Source organism: Poeciliopsis prolifica, unplaced genomic scaffold (assembly GCF_027474105.1).
Source record: "Poeciliopsis prolifica strain line A6 unplaced genomic scaffold, Auburn_PproV2 SCAFFOLD070, whole genome shotgun sequence".
NCBI lineage: Eukaryota > Metazoa > Chordata > Actinopteri > Cyprinodontiformes > Poeciliidae > Poeciliopsis > Poeciliopsis prolifica.
In genome coordinates, this window is record NW_026562445.1 from 1,267,065 (window position 1) to 1,287,500 (window position 20,436).

At 47.5% G+C, this 20,436-nt stretch overlaps 1 protein-coding gene across 13 annotated transcripts in view; it reads left to right on the top strand.

Annotated features, from left to right (window-relative positions):
- celf2 (cugbp, Elav-like family member 2) overlaps positions 1-20,436 on the top strand; it is a 207,809-nt gene that overhangs the window by 45,997 nt on the left and 141,376 nt on the right. For all 13 annotated transcript variants that reach the window (XM_055020784.1, XM_055020783.1, XM_055020771.1 and 10 more), the window contains exon 2: positions 11,640-11,675. Coding sequence is in view for 12 of the 13 variants with exons in the window: in XM_055020783.1 (XP_054876758.1) it covers positions 11,640-11,675 (36 nt within the window). In the remaining variant the exon portion in view is untranslated. The remainder of the gene's footprint in view (positions 1-11,639; positions 11,676-20,436) is intronic.

The following is a 20,436-nucleotide window of genomic DNA, read 5'->3' on the forward strand; positions in this document are numbered from 1 at the left end:
GATTTTTGGTGGCATCAACTAACCGCTCTCCCTCTGGTTCCCTAGCAACTCATTCAGTCTGTGGTTGCCTAGCAACAACCACTGTGAAAGGGAAGCAGGAAGTGAATTTCAGACCTTCAAAACAAAACCGAGTCCACTGGAGACCAGAACCAGAACCAGAACCGGTCCGGGTGTCTGGGCTCTTCTGCTGCCTGATTTAACGGATCAGAACCAGCAGAGATTCATGGTGAAAACGACCAGAGTACCGGTCCAAACCCACCAGAACCTTTATGACGTTTGGCCAGTCGTCATGGTGACTCTAATAATTTACTGTTGTCCGGTGCGGCCTCTCTCTCCCCCTCGCTCGCCCCCTCGCTCGCCCCCTCACTCTCCCCCTCGCTCTCCCCCTCGCTCGCCCCCTCACTCTCCCCCTCACTCGCCCCCCGCTCTCCCCCTCGCTCGCCCCCTCACTCGCCCCCTCACTCTCCCCCTCGCTCGCCCCCTCGCTCTCCCCCTCGCTCTCCCCCTCTCTCTCCCCCTCGCTCGCCCCCTCACTCTCCCCCTCACTCTCCCCCTCGCTCTCCCCCTCGCTCGCCCCCTCGCTCGCCCCCTCTCTCTCCCCCTCACTCTCCCCCTCGCTCGCCCCTCGCTCGCCCCCTCGCTCGCCCCCTCGCTCGCCCCCTCACTCTCCCCCTCGCTCGCCCCCTCACTCTCCCCCTCGCTCGCCCCCTCACTCTCCCCCTCACTCGCCCCCTCTCTCTCCCCCTCAATCGCCCCCTCCCTCTCCCCCTCACTCGCCCCCTCGCTCGCCCCCTCACTCTCCCCTCACTCGCCCCCTCGCTCGCCCCCTCACTCTCCCCCTCACTCGCCCCCTCGCTCGCCCCCTCGCTCGCCCCCTCACTCTCCCCCTCACTCGCCCCCTCGCTCTCCCCCTCACTCTCCCCCTCGCTCGCCCCCTCGCTCGCCCCCTCACTCTCCCCCTCACTCGCCCCCTCGCTCGCCCCCTCACTCTCCCCCTCACTCGCCCCCTCGCTCGCCCCCTCGCTCGCCCCCTCACTCTCCCCCTCGCTCGCCCCCTCGCTCGCCCCCTCGCTCTCCCCCTCGCTCGCCCCCTCACTCTCCCCCTCGCTCGCCCCCTCACTCTCCCCCTCGCTCGCCCCCTCGCTCGCCCCCTCGCTCTCCCCCTCGCTCGCCCCCTCGCTCGCCCCCTCGCTCGCCCCCTCACTCTCCCCCCTCGCTCGCCCCCTCGCTCGCCCCCTCGCTCTCCCCCTCGCTCGCCCCCTCACTCTCCCCCTCACTCGCCCCCTCACTCTCCCCCCTCACTCGCCCCCTCGCTCGCCCCCTCGCTCGCCCCCTCACTCTCCCCCTCACTCGCCCCCTCGCTCGCCCCCTCGCTCGCCCCCTCACTCTCCCCCTCGCTCGCCCCCTCACTCTCCCCCTCACTCGCCCCCTCGCTCGCCCCCTCACTCTCCCCCTCGCTCGCCCCCCACTCTCCCCCTCACTCGCCCCCTCGCTCGCCCCCTCACTCTCCCCCTCACTCTCCCCCTCGCTCGCCCCCTCACTCTCCCCCTCACTCGCCCCCTCGCTCGCCCCCTCGCTCCCCCCTCGCTCGCCCCCTCACTCTCCCCCTCGCTCGCCCCCTCGCTCGCCCCCTCGCTCGCCCCCTCACTCTCCCCCTCACTCGCCCCTCGCTCGCCCCCTCACTCTCCCCCTCACTCGCCCCCTCGCTCGCCCCCTCGCTCTCCCCCTCGCTCGCCCCCTCACTCGCCCCCTCACTTGCCCCCTCGCTCGCCCCCTCTCCCTCCCCTCGCTCGCTCACCGTCTCCACATCCGGGTCCAATCAGAACCCCGATGCGCCTCCGTTTGAACCCGGCCCTCCTGCCGGGTCGGGGAGTGGCGGCGGCGCCTGACGCAAGCCTCCATGACGGCGCTTCATCTGCATGAGTGAGGAGGTCTGAGCTAATGGAGCCGATCTCTGCTGCTATTAACCGAGGAAGAGGAGGATGAGGAAGAGGAGGCTTGATGGATGAGTCTTTTAGGCTGTTGCATTTCTCAGCATGGCTGTGTGTGTGTGTGTGTGTGTCTGTGTGTGTGTGTGTGTGTGTGGGTGTGTGTGTGTGTGTGTGTGTGTGTGTGTGTGTGTGTGTGTGTGTATGTGTCTGTGTGTGTGTGTGTGTGTGTGTGTGTGTGTGTGTGTGTGTGTGTGTGTGTGTGTGTGTGCGCAGCCTGCATGGCCCTTGAATATGACAAAGTAAATGAGGCCTAACACTCTGCTGCCACTTCTCCCTTTGTTCACCCTTTAACACGCAGGTCGTTTCTCTCGGCGCATTTAAACGCCCTCAATATGTCACACATGCATGCATGAGTGCATGCGCGCCGCTAACACACCCCAGGCCACACGCGAAGGGAAATGGCCCATTGAAGCTCCTGTTGTAGCAGCAGCAGCACATGCAGCTTTACAGCGTAATGGCCCGCTTCCCGCTCCGGAGCCGGTCCGTTTTACACCAACTGGTTCCGCCGCAGAAAGGATTGTGAGCTTGTGTAGTTTCCACAACAAAACCAACGACTGGAGTGCAACATTTGTGTTATTCAGTTCTATGAGGAACATTCGTTACGCTCTCTGGCCTTGAAAACAAAATGATGCTGAAAGTCTGAGCTGCTCAGGAAGATTTCTGCTGCTGCCGACAGAAAGGAAAGAAACGTGCAGAAATTCACACCCGGCTGCATGGAAACTGAACGACACGTGACCGCATGGAAAAACACAAAAACCTGCAAATACAGGTGAAATCCATCAGTCAGGGACTAAAACAGGACAAAACACAGACTGGCGTGGAACTGATGAAGCTACAAGCAAAACAGGACAGAAAGAGAACGGCAGCTAATGTGTGCAGAAATGGAGAGTAGTAGGAGAAAGTGATCAGTAAATCCTCCAGTCAGAACAATCAATACGGATCAGAAAAACCTGAACCGCTCAGAGTAAAAGTCGTGCTAAAGAAGATAAAACAGGTTTAGAGGTTTTCTGCTCACATTTTAATGACGTGAACAAACACAAACTGTGATCATGTTTGTTTTCATGGATCTGTTTGCAGTTTTTCTAACTTTTTTCTCCTGTTTTTACCCACTGAACTCGGTGCATCATGACGTCTCCCGGCTGGATAAAGTTTTACTTCCGTCCTCTGAACTCTGTGATTTTAAATTTTCTGCAAAAGTTCAAGTTTATCTTTTTGTTGGAAATAAATGCTTTGCAGGAATGTAAGCATTTATTTTTCCAGCTCAGATCTGAGCTTCTTCATATTTACAGATCAGAGTAGCAGTTGTGCAATAAGGAGCATCTTTTTAGCCGAATATTAAATCGTCATAACCTGCAGTTCAGACTCTCCTTTAGCAGCTGAACAAAGCGTCATGTCAGCTTCTGGACGCGTTTTAACACAGTTTTCGCTTCGACGCCCGCCGTGTCCTCAGGTTGTGTTTTGCACTTCAAAAATGTTCCTGTTGCTCCGACATAAGTACCATTTAGAGGCTGTTAAAATGTGGCAGCCAAGCTGTTCCTGATGGACGTTTACTGGTTTTAATGGTCCGCTGCAGAACGACCACAAAATATCCAAAGAATCAAAAAGCTTTTCAGTTTTGATTCGACTCAATTGGACGATTCACCAAAACATGAATTTGATTGAGTTTGTTGTTTTTTGATTCATGCATTTACCCAAAACTATGATTTACCTGAAATATATATAACACACCTCATTAAAAACATTCATGGATTAAAGTTGATTTTCAAACAATGGTGAGTAAAAACGAAACAATGATTTACCTAAAATTCACCTTCAACAGGTGAATTCATATTTATCTAACGGGTTAGTAGCGTTGAATAAAACATATGCGGTAAAGAAATACTAATCTAAACATTTGTCTCGTCATGTTGACGTGTTTTGGAAGTGGACTGTTTCTCAGATCTCTGATTATTCTGAGACGATTTAAATCCAAACTCAGGCTGCTGGAATCTTCTCTCAACTTTATTTCCATAAAACGTTTCAGCAATAAGGCAGTTCAAAGTGCGCTACATCATAAAAACATCAATAAACATCACATTTATCAGATCCATCATCAAACAGATATACAATGTGTGGATCAATGTTCCACTTTCCTCGAATCAAAGGCAAATCTCAGCCAGATCCAAAAACAAAAGATTAAATGAGGCTTAAATCTTCAAAATGCTGAGTATTAATGTTCTCATTATGTGCTTCTGTTTATTAATCTGAACTGATATTTAATCTTCTGTGCAAACATGTAGGTTTTCAATATTTCACACACCTGCAGACGGAGCATCAGGGGAAATGAATAACATCAGATTCAAAACAGAAAATTTACAACAAAACGTCTCAGATTTTTACAGTTTTTCCTTCTCAGGAATTTTGGAGACAAAAACTTGGAATTTTTAGTTTCAAACACCGAAACAAAAATCGACTTTCACAGTTTTTTTTTTACTTTTAAAATGCAGAAATTTCCATTTTTTCTGGAACATTTGAGATTATTCTCAAAATTTAAATGTAGAAATTCGATTTTTTTTTTCTATAAATTTTCTATTTTTTCTTTTACAATCATCATTAGACGCCAAAAGGAAGATAGATGTGTGTTTCTAGACTCTGAGTGAAGGATAGATGTGTGTTTCTAGACTGTAACTGAAGGATAGTGTGTGTTTCTAGACTCTGTAACTAAAGGATAGATGTGTGTTTCTAGACTCTGAGTGAAGGATAGATGTGTGTTTCTAGACTCTGAGTGAAGGATAGATGTGTGTTTCTAGACTGTAACTGAAGGATAGATGTGTGTTTCTAGACTCTGTAACTAAATGATAGATGTGTGTTTCTAGACTGTAACTGAAGGATAGATGTGTGTTTCTAGACTCTGTAACTGAAGGATAGATGTGTGTTTCTAGACTCTGAGTGAAGGATAGATGTGTGTTTCTAGACTGTAACTGAAGGATAGATGTGTGTTTCTAGACTCTGTAACTGAAGGATAGATGTGTGTTTCTAGACTGTAACTAAATGATAGATGTGTGTTTCTAGACTGTAACTGAAGGATAGATGTGTGTTTCTAGACTGTAACTAAATGATAGATGTGTGTTTCTAGACTGTAACTGAAGGATAGATGTGTGTTTCTAGACTGTAACTGAAGGATAGTTGTGTGTTTTTGGACTTTGACTGGACCCTCCGTTCTGCACATGAGCAGATGCGTCCCTCAGTCAGTCGGATCGTCGTCTGTCCGTTGGTCAAATCTCCGGGCGGCGCCAACGTCGCGGCGCAGCAGCTTCCGTGTCGCTCGGGTCTGACAGCATTTGAAAGAGCTGTTACCATGACAACAGGCATCCGGGCGGCGGTCCTCACACATCTACCTGTGTGAAGGTGTGAATGTCGGAGTTGGGAGGAATTTAGCAGCGCTTATGGAGGTGTGATGGGCGGCGCTGATTGGCCGGGGAGCGAGGGACCGCTGGTGAAGAGGGATCCTGGATGTGTGAGATGTGAGGAGGAGCGAAGCGATGGAAACATGAAGTGTTTGCGACTCGCAGATGGGCTGCTGACGCCAGCTGGAAAAAATAAACAGGAAGTGGAAAAATCGTCTGAATCTGGTGATAAAATGATTTTCTGCTGGTTCAGGTCCAAATGGCCCCCAGGATTCAGACTCTATTTAAAGGCTTTTATTTTGTAATGACCCGGATCACCTGGCTCCGGCTGACCAATGAGCAGCGGCTCTGCATCGACGCGTTCGCCTCAGAACGTCGCTCAGATTCTGCAGACTCAGCGGCTTTTCGTTTCTCTTGGCTCGCGGTTCTGGACATTCTGTTCTGCAGAACCGTCCGTTCCGCTCACATGTGGGAGGCAGATCCATGGAAATGTTTCTGTCTGCTGCAGAATCCAGAACCTTCAGCGAGTTCAGCAGATAAAGTTCAGACTGAAAGTTTCTCATCTAACTCAGCAGAAACAGTGATTACAGTTTAAACGTGTCGCCAATATTGACCTTTTTTTTAATTCCTGCTTTTAGTTTATTTTTAATGGAAAGTTTATGAATGAAGTTAATTCGTTCGTCTGCCAATAGCTGATAAAATGATAAAATAAAACCATGTTCGTCTCGTTAAGCTCCATGTTGCTCTGAGGAACTTTAGAAACAAAAAGGACATTTCTAAATATCAAAATGGACCAAATTAATAAATGTTCTTTGAAAGATTGGTGTTTTTTAATTCAGGGTAAAATCGTCCCAGAAAGTTGAAAAGTTGGATTAAAGTTAAATCAGATCAGAATTAGAACAAAATTAAAAAGGAAAAACTTTTGTGTAAACTCAAAACAACAGCAAGAGAGTTAAAATCTGAAATAAATGATTTAGCTCAAAAAGTCTTTAAGACATTAGAGAGTCGGGTTCCCAGGCCCGCAGCACCACACGCCTCCACCGTACTTCAACCTTCAAATTAACTCTTCGGTTTCTCTTCCTGCTGCGGAGAGAGCATCTGATGGTAGCCATGGAAACGCCACTCTTTGTTGCAGTTTTTATTCTTCATGCAGAGCGAAGATAAAAATGGGTCACTGATGAAATCAGTGCAGTGATTGTTTCATGTGCAAAATTATTAAAAATGTATCATAAATGATGAGGCTCGATGTTGCAATCGGTGTCCTACTTAAAGCCCGGTCCTCTGTGTGCGGACAGCAGCAGCGCCCCCTGGAGGCTCCAGCACGCCACCTCTCCTCCGAGAGTCTGAACAATCGCAGTCGGATCTCCAGAATCCTCCGACGTGGGAAACGCTCGCCGCCGTGGCGGCCGGCTGGTTGTGGCGGCCGGCTGGTTGCGGCGGCCGGCTGGTTGAGGCGGCCGGCTGGTTGCGGCGGCCGGCTGGTTGAGGCGGCTGGCTGGTTGTGGCGGCCGGCTGGTTGTGGCGGCCGGCTGATTGTGGCGGCCGGCTGGTTGCGGCGGCCGGCTGGTTGAGGCGGCTGGCTGGTTGTGGCGGCCGCTGATTGTGGCGGCCGGCTGGTTGCGGCGGCCGGCTGGTTGAGGCGGCTGGCTGGTTGTGGCGGCCGGCTGATTGTGGCGGCCGGCTGGTTGTGGCGGCCGGCTGATTGTGGCGGCCGGCTGGTTGCGGCGGCCGGCTGGTTGAGGCGGCCGGCTGGCTGGTTGTGGCGGCCGGCTGATTGTGGCGGCCGGCTGGTTGAGGCGGCCGGCGGCCGGCTGATTGTGGCGGCCGGCTGATTGTGCGGCCGGCTGGTTGTGGCGGCCGGCTGGTTGAGGCGGCCGGCGGCCGGCTGGTTGTGGCGGCCGGCTGATTGGCGGCCGGCTGGTTGCGGCGGCCGGCTGGTTGAGGCGGCCGGCGGCCGGCTGATTGTGGCGCTGCGCATCCTCAGGTCACATCTTTTGTTGATGGCGACGTCTGGAACGCGCCGCTGCCCTGAGAGCCCGTCGCGTTTCAGCTCCGCTCTTCGTCTCCAGCAGGCCCGCGGTGGTGTGTGTGTGTTGTGTGTGTGTGTGTGTGTGTGTGTGTGTGTGTGTGTGTGTGTGTGTGTGTCTGTCACCAAGCATAAGTCTGGCTGCTCTCCACCTGGACACCGCTCTCCCATCTGTGATCAACGCTGACCCAGATCTGGCCCACCTGGACCGAAAGCTTCTTTTTTTGGACAGATTCGTCGCCACGTTTCAGATTTTAGTAGCTCTGCGGATTCGGCTCTGACTCAGGCGCCGTAATAGAAAACCTTAAAAGGGTGAAACGCTGAAGAGGGTTGCTGGTGGCGGCAGAAAGCTCCTGCAGCGGGGAAATTTAAAAAGTCTTTTTAAACACTAATCTGACATTTCCATGTTAACAAAGGTGCAACACTTCAGTTTCCATTTAAAGGTTCTGCTGCTGCATGTCTGAGTCACTTTGTTTGAGCTGCTGCGTGTTTAAGAATCACATTAAAGGTCCAACTTTCTCCCATTGATTATCTGATCGGTTCCTCAGAGTTTGAGCCGAAACAAAGGAAACAAAAAGAGGTCAAACTTTCCACCTCACGGATGAAACCCATAACTTCAAAGGAATTAAGAAACTGCATTTGTTTATAGCTTTTAATTAAAAAGTATATTCATTTTAAAGACGCAAATTATTTCATTTTTATCTTCACAACTAACACAATGTAATATTTTAATAAAATAAAAAGTTTTAGGGAGAAGTAACATAAAATCTAGTTTTAATAAAGTTACCTACCCAGTTATTTAACTAACTATTTAACTAATTATTTAACTAACTATTTAACTAACTATCCAGCCATTAAACCTCATTTAAAGAAAAACAAACATATAAAACTCAGTGTTTTTTTCTATTCGCTTTGGACTTTTTTATTTTCAGAACCAGGAAGTTCTGCTGCTCCTTCTGCTCTCGTTAGTGGAGTTTAGTTTCTATTTACTCTTAAATTTAATTAATTTATAACTTTGTGTTTTATATTTTGGAGACTTTAACTTGGATATTTTTTGAAAGGTGGAGAAAATTTCACTAGGATTTGTTTGCATTGACCTTTAACCTGTAGCTGGAAAAGAGTTTGTGTCATTTTAGTGTCGTGTTTGAGGGCCGCTCAGAATCACTTGGAGGGCCACAGACGGCCCCTGAGCCGCTCTTTAGACACCCTGACTCGCTCGCCAGCCTTTCATGAGTGAAATGTTTTGTTTCAGAACAGCACAACCTGTTTCCTTCTCATCCCCACAAACAAGAGTCATAATTATCAGGGCTTCCCGACGGTTCGGTCCCTGAAGCTCCCGACCGTCTCCAGAACCCCCAGAGCAGCGGCGGCGCCGTTTGACTGACAGGTCAACCCTGGGAACGCTGGCGCCAAAACAAACCCCGCTAATGAGCGCTGGGTACCAGACACTCAGCACAGCTTTACTTTCAAAAACAGAGCCTGAATATTGGGTGGAGAAACGAGCGGCTGCAGAACCGGTGCTGTTTGTTTTGGGAGTTTTGATCCATTGTTGCCTCAGAGTGTCGAGACCAGGAGGTTCATCCAACTCCAGGAAATAAAGACCAGCATGTGGAGAGACAAATTTTACTCATAAAAATGATTACTGATATTTAAAAGTAAGTAAAATCTGAGATGATCAGGAATGTCACAGAGCCGGTCCAAAGCTTTTTGGGGCCTTAAGTAGGTTGACATCTTGGGCCCCATTGCAATCTCTGTTTCATGACAACAGCATCATTTATGATGAGATTATGGTTATGAATATCTTTCTGTCCATTGTGATGATGATGGTATATGACTTATGAAACAACTCAGTTTTTCAGAAACTCTGAAAATTAAATTATATTAAATTAGTTTTAATATAGCAATCTGGATTTTCTATTAACTGTTTGCCATAATTAATAGAACTCTTGATAAATAACATTTTGTGTCATAAATTGTTTTCTTTCTGAACTGAATTAGTGAATGAAAGCTTTGATTTAACTGAGGGTGTACTTACTTTTCCATCATGGCTGAACAAATTGCTGCTGTTTTCATTTATCCTGTGAATCAAATCTCACTCAGTTCTGCTGCTTTATCATCCAGATATAATATAAGTGACTGGAGGTGTCGGGAAATGTTCCATGCAGACGCGGAAATGCAGTTTTGGTGTGTCTCAGGTGTGTGTGTGTGTGTGTCTCAGGTGTGTGTGTGTGTGTGTCTCAGGTATGTGTGTGTGTGTGTGTGTGTGTATGCATGTGTGTGTGTGTGTGTGTGTGTGTCGCGTTGTAAACGTCGAAGAGCAAGCAGAATGTGTTTGATGTTCCATTTCCCCTTTTTCATAATTCATGGTGGAGGAAAATGGACTGAAGCGGAGGTGGCTGCAGAGTGCGTGTGTGTGTGTGTGTGTGTGTGTGTGTGTGTGTGTGTGTGTGTGTGTGTGTGTGTGTGTGTGTGTTGCAGGATAACAGGACAATCGTCTCTGCTGGTTTTTGGGGAGATGAAACAGACAAGAGTTCGTCTTTGAAATGCAAAGAGCGGCGCTGCCGGTGATTGGCCGCTGTGTTGAGGAGGAGCTGCGAGTTTTTTCGCCACATTTCATCATCATAATACTCACTTGCCACCCCCCATCCACCCCAACCACCCCACCACCCCATAACCCCCCTCACCTTCCACCCCGCATCAGCTCTCAGGGCTCCAACTCATTCTTTACTTTATTTACCTCTGTGACAATAAAACTCTGGCTAATTAGGGGCTGCTCTGAGATTGGGAGGGTTGTGTGTGTGTGTCTGCACTGAGCGCTATGCTTGCTTACACACACACACACACACACACACACACACACACACACATTGTGTAGTGGTAGGGCCTGGGGACCAATTTATTTACATGCAGTGGAAGAGGAACAGAGAATTGGAAGAAGGGCTGAAAGAAAAAGAGAAGGAGGGAAAAAGAGGAAACAGCAGGGAATTCTGGAGAAAACCCAGAGGAAGGAAGAAGTTTCTCAACTGTTCCCAAGGACACACACGACCAATTTACCATTTAGATCGCCTGGTGTGTGTGTGTGTGTGTGTGTGTGTGTGTGTGTGTGTGTGTGTGTGTGTGTGTGTGTGTGTGTGTGTGTGTGTGTGTGTGTGTGTGTTTGCCAATATCCTATGTGATTTCCACCTTCATCAGCATCCAACTGTTTCCTTTTTGATTTAAAGTAGCTTAAAGTCAAACTGAGGCTCAACTGTTTCACCGTTTTTGGAATGAGGGAATTATTATTTCTGCTGCTGCAACGATTTTTATTAAAGCTAAAGTATTTTATTGTTGTTTTGATGACAAACAAAAGCAGAAATGTAGAATAACAAGCTGATATTAATCATACAGTGAAGTGCTGATCTTCTCACTTCTCTGTAGTTTTGGTATTTTTATCTTTCCTGATGAGCTGATTGGTGGTTAGTCAGGCTATCTGCTGGTGCAAAATCTGCAGTTAGTCATGCAACAACCAGCATTATGCATAGTGTGTGTGTGTGTGTGTGTGTATGTGTTTTATATCAATGTCATTTAGTCTTGGAGAGTTTAGAGGGTTTTTTTTCTGTCAGGAAGAAAAAACTTTGACGCCTTCTTTCAGCCAGCTGACCGGCAGAGCAGCTCTAGAAAAATCTGAAGGAAACGTTTAGCTGCCTTTAAAATCCCCAAAGTGAACTCTGCTTGATTCAAATCTATATGTGAACACCAAGCAGCAAGTAGCAACATCGCAGGGCTTTCTGGGTAAATACAACCAAAGCTAACTTGCTAGCCTAGCGCTAGCAGCAGAAATGGCTCCTAGTCTGTAGCTAAAACAGAAATCCTCTGACTGCTAAAATCTGACGCCTCCATCTTGTTTCCATGTTGTGAAGAAGGAAGTTGCTCTCAGTGACTATAGAGGTTTTTGTGTCGTTTCCCTCAGTGGTTCTTGGGGCAGCGCCCCCACAGGCCAGGAGGGGAGCAGGCTGGTTTGACTCAGAGACACAGAGAAACAGAACCAGTGCAGCTGAACCGGGTTTACCGGACTATCAGGAGGAGAAACTGTCTGGATGTTCTGAAAGCAAACTTTTAGAAATGTTTTATCAATAATTGCCATCATTTTGAAAAAAATGTAAATAATTTGGGCTCCTTTATGGGAACGTTATGAAACTGTTTTCTCCGTTTTGGTTTTCTTCAAGACGTTAATCATTTCTCTGTCTTGTCTTGCAGGCAGGACGCCGGCGACCTCTCTGGACCGATACAAAGGTAGGACAACTTTCCTCCTCTTCCTGCACCGCATGCAGCGCCGCATGCAGCCTGCAGGGCGGCATCAGAGCCGCGGCAGTTTGGGGGTTTGTTGGTCTGCAAGGACAGAATGATGAGTTGACCTCCTGGACAGGAGAGCAGGAAATTGGAGACGGCGAGGTGTGACGCGGCGGAGGGTCATTAAACCGAAGCTGTCGGCGCCGGACCCAGAGCGGGGCGGGGAGCCTTAAATAAGGCCCGGTTAAAAATAGCTCCACCTATTCCTCATCTGAGGCGTCGTTAACGGGAAAGATGAGAATCCTTCCTGAGCGCCATCAGGGAGGCGAACGGAGCCGTCTGATTGGTTGATTCTGTTCCCAACTCCAGCAAACAGAGGGATGAACGCTGTGATGGATTTCCTCTCTTATGACATTTTAAGTCTTTATGATCTGATTTCTAGAGCAGGGAAATGGAGCAGAAAGGAGAAGATCCATCTAGGAGTCTGGATTGTTTGGGGAATAGTTAAAGAATATGCGGTTTTAATGACATCAAAGATTCACAAAGTTTTGCTTCTAAGTTTTTTAGAAAAGCATTTTGGTCAGTTGAATGTTGGCTGCAACTTTTTCTGCAGGATGGATTTATATTTCATTCAAATGCAGGCAGGAGGTTTAGATGATCGTTTCCTGCTGCATTAAGTTCATGTTTGTTTTTTTCTGTGATTTTAGTTTGGCTTGACCATTGCTCTCTGTGGTAAAACATCTTTTATAATGAAATATTTAACTTTTATAAACATATTTGTGATTAAAACATGCCCAACATGCATCTTAAACTGCAACTTTCAGACATTTTCAGGCACTTTTATTGTCATATTTAAGATATCCAACATAAGATTTTTAATGAAACTCATATTTTAGCACACAAACGAGACTTCATAACAAAAAGCTGAATGTAAAATCTAGAAACTGGTCCAGGCTCAGACTGCAGAGACCCACAGTTCATGTCCTGATGTTCCAGTTTCCATTTGACCTAAATTTAGTTTGTTTTTCTGCTGATAAACTTTCTTTTTGTCTTTTTTCTACAGAAAGTTTAAAATCATGTTTGGAAATATTTGTAATAGAAAAATTGTTAAACATCATTAGTAGATTGTTTAGGGGTTAATATCTCAGTTATTCTTGTCAAATTTCCAGCGATACCTAATTAAACTTGCATGTTTATGGAAGCATTAGTAATTATAATATTGTGCATTATAATATGGATGCCTGATCTTCCCAAATATTCCAGGTTTTGTTTGTGAAACCTGAAAAAGTTTATCTAATAACGATGCTTTGTTTCAATACAAGCTACTCAGACAATATTTATGTTATATTTCTGTTATATATTTGTAATTAAATCACTAAATGGCATCATTCCAGTTGAAGCCGATTCTGGATGTAATGATATTTTTAACTTTTATTGTTGATTTCTTGTCATGACTGACGGATTTTCAGCATTAGGAATATTTCCAAATGGCGTTTCAGCCAGCTGGCAGGCAGTGCTCAGTAACAGGTGGGGGTGGGGCAGTGTTACTCCTGGCTTTAAGCTGTAAAATCAGTTTAAAGTGAAGTTTTAGTGTTTTAATGAAAATGTTTCAGTTTTTAATTCTTGCTTTGCTTTGTTTCATTCAAGAAAGTTAAGGTCGGCGGGTTTTTATTTTTATGTTTACAGGAAGTGAAGCATCATTTTTTTAAATCTGTTTTTGATTATATTTCTTCAACATGACTTTTTTAAGAAAGCAAAGTTGTTTTAATGTTGAGATAAAAAATGTAGAGCGTCGCGGCAACATTTCAATAAAACCCATTCGATTGCAGTAAAGTAGAAATATTCACTTCATCAGCATCTTTATGCAGATATGTCTAATATTTCTCACATTGAGCTCATATATTCATGAGTTTGGACCTGGAGCCGCTCCGGTGGACCAGAAGCTCAGAACCGAACCCCGGATCCGGCCGGATGCAGCTGAAACCGGAACGTGGAAGAAAAGGAGGAGAATGTGAGAATAATTCAGCTTTTGTTTTTCTGCCTGATTGGAGAAAATGGGCGAGGCTGCGACTGTCAGACACAAACAAACAGACGCAGCTCTAATCCGACACACAGCTGCGTCATTCTGCAGCGCATTCGCTTCCTCTGTCTCCACCGCAGCCGTCCAATCGCCTCACACACACGTTCACACACACGTTCACACAAAGCAGAACGGGGCGTATAATTTGATCCTGTGTGCTCTCCTCCTCTAATGAAGCTCTCTGGCGGTTTGACTGACACCCAGCTTGTTATTTAAGTGTCTGTTTTGGGCCAGGAGGAAGAGGAGCGAGGAGGAGGAGTAAGGCAGGAATTGGGAGGTTGGGGATAAATAAAAGAGAGACAGGAAATGAAAAAATGGAGGGAAAGAGGGTCGTGGGACTCATAGGGAGCAAATGAAAGAGGGTGGAGAGGAGAGGAAGACAGTTTGGGAGGAGGAAGAGTTGACGGCGGAAATGGGGGTGATGAAGGCTGCGAGGGGATTGTGTGGGTGAGAGTGTCTAATTGCAGGTCTTTGTCCTGATAATGTTCTTTGAAGGCACACAGCTGATAATTAGCCGCCGCGGCTCCGAGGATGCCTTTCAGCTTCGGTCATTATGAGCCGCAAACCCTCCATTGGCTCTGACATGACCTCCCCACACACACACACACACACACACACACACACACACACACACACACACACACACACACACACACACACACACACACACACACACACACGCCGCAGCAAACAAGTGTTGATTAGAGGATGAATAGCATCATGCACGACACCACGGCTCTCCAAAGGCCCGGCTTCCTCTCTGCAGGTGTGTGAGGGACACACTTCCTGTTTACAGAGCAGAGCCACTCAGCAGACAGCAGCGGCTGTAATTACAGCGACTCACACAACGCGGCGTCCCGTTTGCCACATGACAACGGCGGTCCCTCGCTACGCCGCCTCAGGCCCCGCCCCTCGGTTATTCCCACATCTGAATATTTATGAGACAGGAAGTGGCTGAGTGGAGCGATCGCTCTGCGAAAACCTCACCGCGGTTATTACAGCCAACTGAAACCGAGAAAACATTTTCATCAACTGAAATAAAGAAAAACTGGAACTAAAACACTGAAATTATAGATTTAATCCTCTTTGTGTTGATTAATCTGTTTATTAGCCTTCCTGCCTCATGTGCAGCAGTCAGCTGTCTGCAAAATATCAGCAGCAAACGTTGGGAGAAAACTCCAGAATCACTTATTTATTCAACAATAACTGAATATATTGTCTGAAAATTATTTATTGATTATTCTTTATCCAATCGATGTAAAATTAATCACAATACTGTGATGTTTGAATTCTGCGCCTAAAAATTAACCAAAGTATGAACAACTAAAACTACTACAATAACTAATAAAAACTACACAGTATTTAACTATATAACTATTAAAAACAAGTAAAAACTCTAAAAACTAACAAAACGTCACAACGCAGTGAAAATAAAAAACCCAGAACTACATTAATTCTGGAAATCAAAATGAATGATCCATATTTTCATGATGCCATGAAGTCACCCAATTCAATTTTTTCTCACCATAATGATGCATGGTGGTGGCAGCGTCATGCTGAGGGGATGGTTTCCCTCTGCAGCTTCTTAAGTTGACAGAAAAAAGTCTTTTTCTAAAACTCAGTTTGGTGGAACATGGAGATGGCAGAGTGAATGGCCTAGTCAAAGTCCAGGCCTGAATCCAGCTGAGGTTAAACCTTGTTTCCCTTCCAGTCTCACTGAGCTGAGCAAGTTTCACTAAGAACAAAGCAGAAAACCTGAACATGAGCTGCCAGCCGGGCTGCAGCTCATGTTCAATAGAACCAGGTACTTTCCCAGCTGCTGGTGTCATGGCCGCCATTTTTCATCCAAATGTATGAATTATGAGCCGTTGCTAATGACGACGGCTCTTCTTCTGGTGCCGCGGGGTTGTTGTGAGCGCGCTCGGTGGCGCTCGGTGGCGCTCGGTGGCGCGGCGGCGATCCGAACCCGATGGGAGCCGGGACGATTAGAACCGCTCATGAAAGCAGCAATAAAAACCATAAAATGATGCTTCCAATTAGAGATGATTGCTTTTTTCTCTTTGATTTCTCATTTTTTATTTGATGAGTTCTGCTTATTAAAATATTTATCTAGAGAAACAAACTGCTAAATCTGGACTGAAAACGTCGGTTATCCATATGTTAATTTATTTTATAGGTTTTGACAAATTTTAGTTTTATACAATCTCAACATTAGTTTTTTTTTTTTTTTACTATTTTCTAATTTTTGGACTGAATCTTAATCTTCAAGTTGCACAGATAACAAAAAATTATACACAGGTAAAAGTAGCACGACTTCAATATATTTCTACTCAAGTAAAAATAAAATTAGCAAAAATCCTCCAAAAAGTAAATGTCAGTATTTACAACCCGACTCTGATGGTACATGAGTTTTCATCTGGTTTACACATTTCAGCTGGATGTGGGTCCTGCATGTATTCCTCTGTGTGTGTGTGTGTGTGTGTGTGTGTGTGTGTGTGTGTGTGTGTGTGTGTGTGTGTGTGTGTGTGTGTGTGTGTGTGTGTGTGTGTGTGTGTGTGCTTATGCATGTGTGTGTGTGTGTTTGGGGAACTCAGTGTGGACTCTTTTTTCTCCGGTTTTATTTTCGAGCGGCTCCAGATGGCGCAGAAACAGGTGAGCCAATTAGCGAGTCTCGCCACACGGCAGCATCGTCACATCAGCGGAGCGCGACGGGAAAAAAACAGATCTGCAATCAGACTTTGTTTCTGTCGCGGATTTTTGTGCTAACATCTCCGCTGTGATGCTCAGATGTTTGAGTCCTGCGGCGGCCATACTGGGGCCATCCCAGTCACCAAACTGGTGGGAATGATGCAGGAACGCCGTCTGTCTCTCCGGCAGGAAAAAAGGCAGATTTAACGGATTCTTGTCTTTTTAAGGATAGAAACATTTCATCGAGCCTCGCTGATGTTCATTATTACTAATGAAGTCGGAGTCGTCATCAAAAGGAAGCAGCAGGAAGTCGAAATGCAGAAACTCCTTTATCTCGTGCTCCTCCATCCCCCTCTCTCCATCTCCTGTCATCCAGTGCAGAGCCGAGTGTCAGTCGGTTTGCTGTTAATTAGCTGCAGAAAGCAGAGACACCTGCCCACTGCTGCCGCTGACGAACGCACAGAAATGCATCTGCATGATGCGGCGACGCTCATGCTTGTTATTTTGATGCTTCCTGTGCGTTTGAGTATTTTTCTTTTTGTTAAGCGATAATTGAGCAGCGATGGCGGCTGCTTTCCCACCTAATGGAAGGGGACAAATTAATCTCCCAGTGCTAATGTCTGCAAATGGAACAGGAACAATCCTGTCAGCTCAGGCCCACAGGGAGGGGGCCGGAGCATGCCCAGAATGCTAACACCTCAGCTTCTGAAGGTTCAGGTTGAAATCTCTCAAAGAAAACTCTTTATTCACAAATGTTTTGCCAACAGAAGTACCTTATAAATTCGCATTTATTTTATGCAACATCTTTTCTGCAACAGAAATTCCTAAAATGATGAAATCAGTTGGTTTCTCCTCCTTTTTCTACCTGTTTAGGAGAATTTCATAAATGCTGAACATCTCCAGTATAGCAGCATCCAGACGGAGTGAATTATTCAGGCCGTGACCAGAGGTCCAAAAGATTTAACCCAAAATGAATAAATGAGACTCCACTTTCTGATTTACCTTAGGAGTCTGATGGGTGTCCCTCCCAGCTGTATCTGTGGCCTCTTCAGTTTGCAAAATGCTGTTTTTCTTTTGCTTTTTTTTTGGAAAAAGTTATAAATGAGAATAAATTCTAAATTATCTCAATAATGAGAGTAACTTTTTTTTACAGACTAGTTTTCACAGGGTTAGGGATCACCCTCTGCAAAAAGCTGAAAATCCCTGAAAACATAACTGCCTATTTTAAAAGTTCACACATCAAATCTATCAATTCACATTCTAGATATCAGTAGCACAGCAGAAGATAAAATCTACTGTTGTCATTATTTGTACTTTTTGGGATTCAGTCTTGAGCAGCAAGGGAAAAAAATTAACAGAGTGAGGCGGACCGGAGTCGCAGTGAGGCGGACCGGAGTCGCAGTGAGGCAGACCGGAGTCGGAGTGAGGCGGACTGGAGTCGGAGTGAGGCGGACCGGAGTCAGAGTGAAGCAGACCGGAGTCAGAGTAAAGCGGACCGGAGTTGCAATGAGGCGGAACGGAATCGGGAGTAAAGCGGACCGGAGTCAGAGTGAAGCGGACCGGAGTCAGAGTGAAGCGGACCAGAGTCAGAGTGAAGCGGACCGGAGTCGGAGTGAAGCGGACCGGAGTCAGAGTGAAGCGGACCGGAGTCAGAGTGAAGCGGACCGGAGTCAGAGTGAAGCGGACCGGAGTCAGAGTGAAGCAGACCGGAGTCAGAGTAAAGCGGACCGGAGTTGCAATGAGGTGGAACGGAATCGGGAGTAAAGCGGACCGGAGTCAGAGTGAAGCGGACCGGAGTCAGAGTGAAGCAGACCGGAGTCAGAGTGAAGCGGACCGGAGTCGTAGTGAAGCGGACCGGAGTCGTAGTGAAGCGGACCGGAGTCGTAGTGAAGCGGACCGGAGTCGTAGTGAAGCGGACCGGAGTCAGAGTGAAGCGGACCGGAGTCAGAGTAAAGCGGACCGGAGTCAGAGTGAAGCGGACCGGAGTCAGAAGCGGACCGGAGTCAGAGTGAAGCGGACCGGAGTCAGAGTGAAGCGGACCGGAGTCGGAGTGAAGCGGACCGCAATCAGAGTGAAGCGGACCGGAGTCGGAGTGAAGCGGACCGGAGTCGCAATGAGGCGGAACGGAGTCGTAGTGAAGCGGACCGGAGTTGTAGTGAAGCGGACCGGAGTCAGAGTGAAGCGGACCGGAGTCAGAGTGAAGCGGACCGGAGTCGCAATGAGGCGGAACGGAGTCGTAGTGAAGCGGACCGGAGTTGTAGTGAAGCGGACCGGAGTCAGAGTGAAGCGGACCGGAGTCGGAGTGAAGCGGACCGCAATCAGAGTGAAGCGGACCGGAGTCGCAATGAGGCGGAACGGAGTCGTAGTGAAGCGGACCGGAGTTGTAGTGAAGCGGACCGGAGTCAGAATGAAGCGGACCGGAGTCGGAGTGAAGCGGACCGGAATCGAGTATTTTTATGGTTCAACGGGTTTTTAATGGACCAATCAAACCTTGACTCAGTTACTGATTTGACTCCATTCGTCCAAACTAATCTCTTGATTTTCAGTTTCCTCAACAATAATGTCTGATTCTTGCCTCATCTTGTTCTTCAGAACATCATCTGGTCATATTGATGGAACTAATCAATGAAAGTATTGGAGGAAGTATCTGCTGTGGGTCATGTTGAGCTGGAAGCCTGCCTGACTCGACCTGCAGCTCTGCTCCCCTCATGGTGTTTAAAACACGCCGAATATCAAATCCGTTTCCCATCTTAACAGCCGTGATCCCGAAGCCGTTCCTCCTTCTAAGCCTCTTTCTGCGGACGACCTCCAGGGAAGCTTGTGAGTACAGAGGAGTTGATTACGGCGGCGCGTCGCCGTGCAGCGCGGCGCGGTGCGGCTTTGTTCTAGGCGTTCGTTCGGCCGCCCTTGGCTTTGGGAGAAGAGACGGATGGAGCAGAAGAAGAGCTGTCTTATCACTCCATGGGGTCTCGCATCCTTTCATCCCAGATTGGCTCTGTGACCTCGCCGCCCCGCCCGGTTCATCCCGACCCTCCGCGCCGTCTCTTGTTTACTGTCCCATAATGACATTGTCAATGGCAACAATACGGCTGCTTATCGCGAGGTGTCTGCCGTCACAATGGATGAATGGCGCCGTAATGGAAAGGCGAATTTGTCCTGTTGTCATCTCGGAGCCTTTGGAGGCGCTCGCTGCGTCCCGGCTGCGCGTGCCGCTGGAAGATAAGATTAATTCTTCATATCACCGGGATGATTGTGGAATCTTGTATCTAATGTAATTTTTATTTCTCGCTCCTCCTCATTTCCTTTCCCCTTCTTCTTTCAAACTGCACAGTCAAGATTTTTTTCTCTTTTCTTTTGGGAGAAAATCTAAATAATTTATCTGTTTTCGTGCGTTTCCTTCTGCTTCTACTTAAAGGCAGAGAAATGAAATGGGAAGAGACAGGAGAATAGGCAGATGAGTGTTTTTTTTCTGAATGGGAGGGACGTGAACGGCATGCAGAGCGGGGTGAGCGGGAGGAGGAGGTGCTGCTGGCTGGTGGAGGGCCTAAGAGGAGCCTGCAGACTTTAGTAATCCCTCTTTTATTAATGTGAAGCCAAGCTCAGCAGAATGTGGCTCACAGACATAACAGAGCAGCTCGCCGTGTTCAGGCCCCACTGTCGGCCTTACTGGCATGACTGGCCAAGTCAACACCAGGCTGGTAAAGCATCCACCAGTTAAAACCCAGTTTATTCTGGCCTCCCAGTCGCCGCGCCTCCAGCCACTGAGGCGCCGTCCGTCGGAGGCTTTTCATCCCGCTCAGGTTCCGGCCCTTTTCTTCTTTTTTGGCACCGAATGCATCCTGCGTCCCTGCTTCCCTGCACGTTGCCATGACAACCCCACCCCTTTTCGCATCACTCAATGCCCCCCCCATGTAGCCAATGGGCATTGACCTTTTGCTGTCGGAGCGTGTTAGGGAGCAGGAGACACAAAGTGCAGGAGAAGGATGGCGAGGCGAG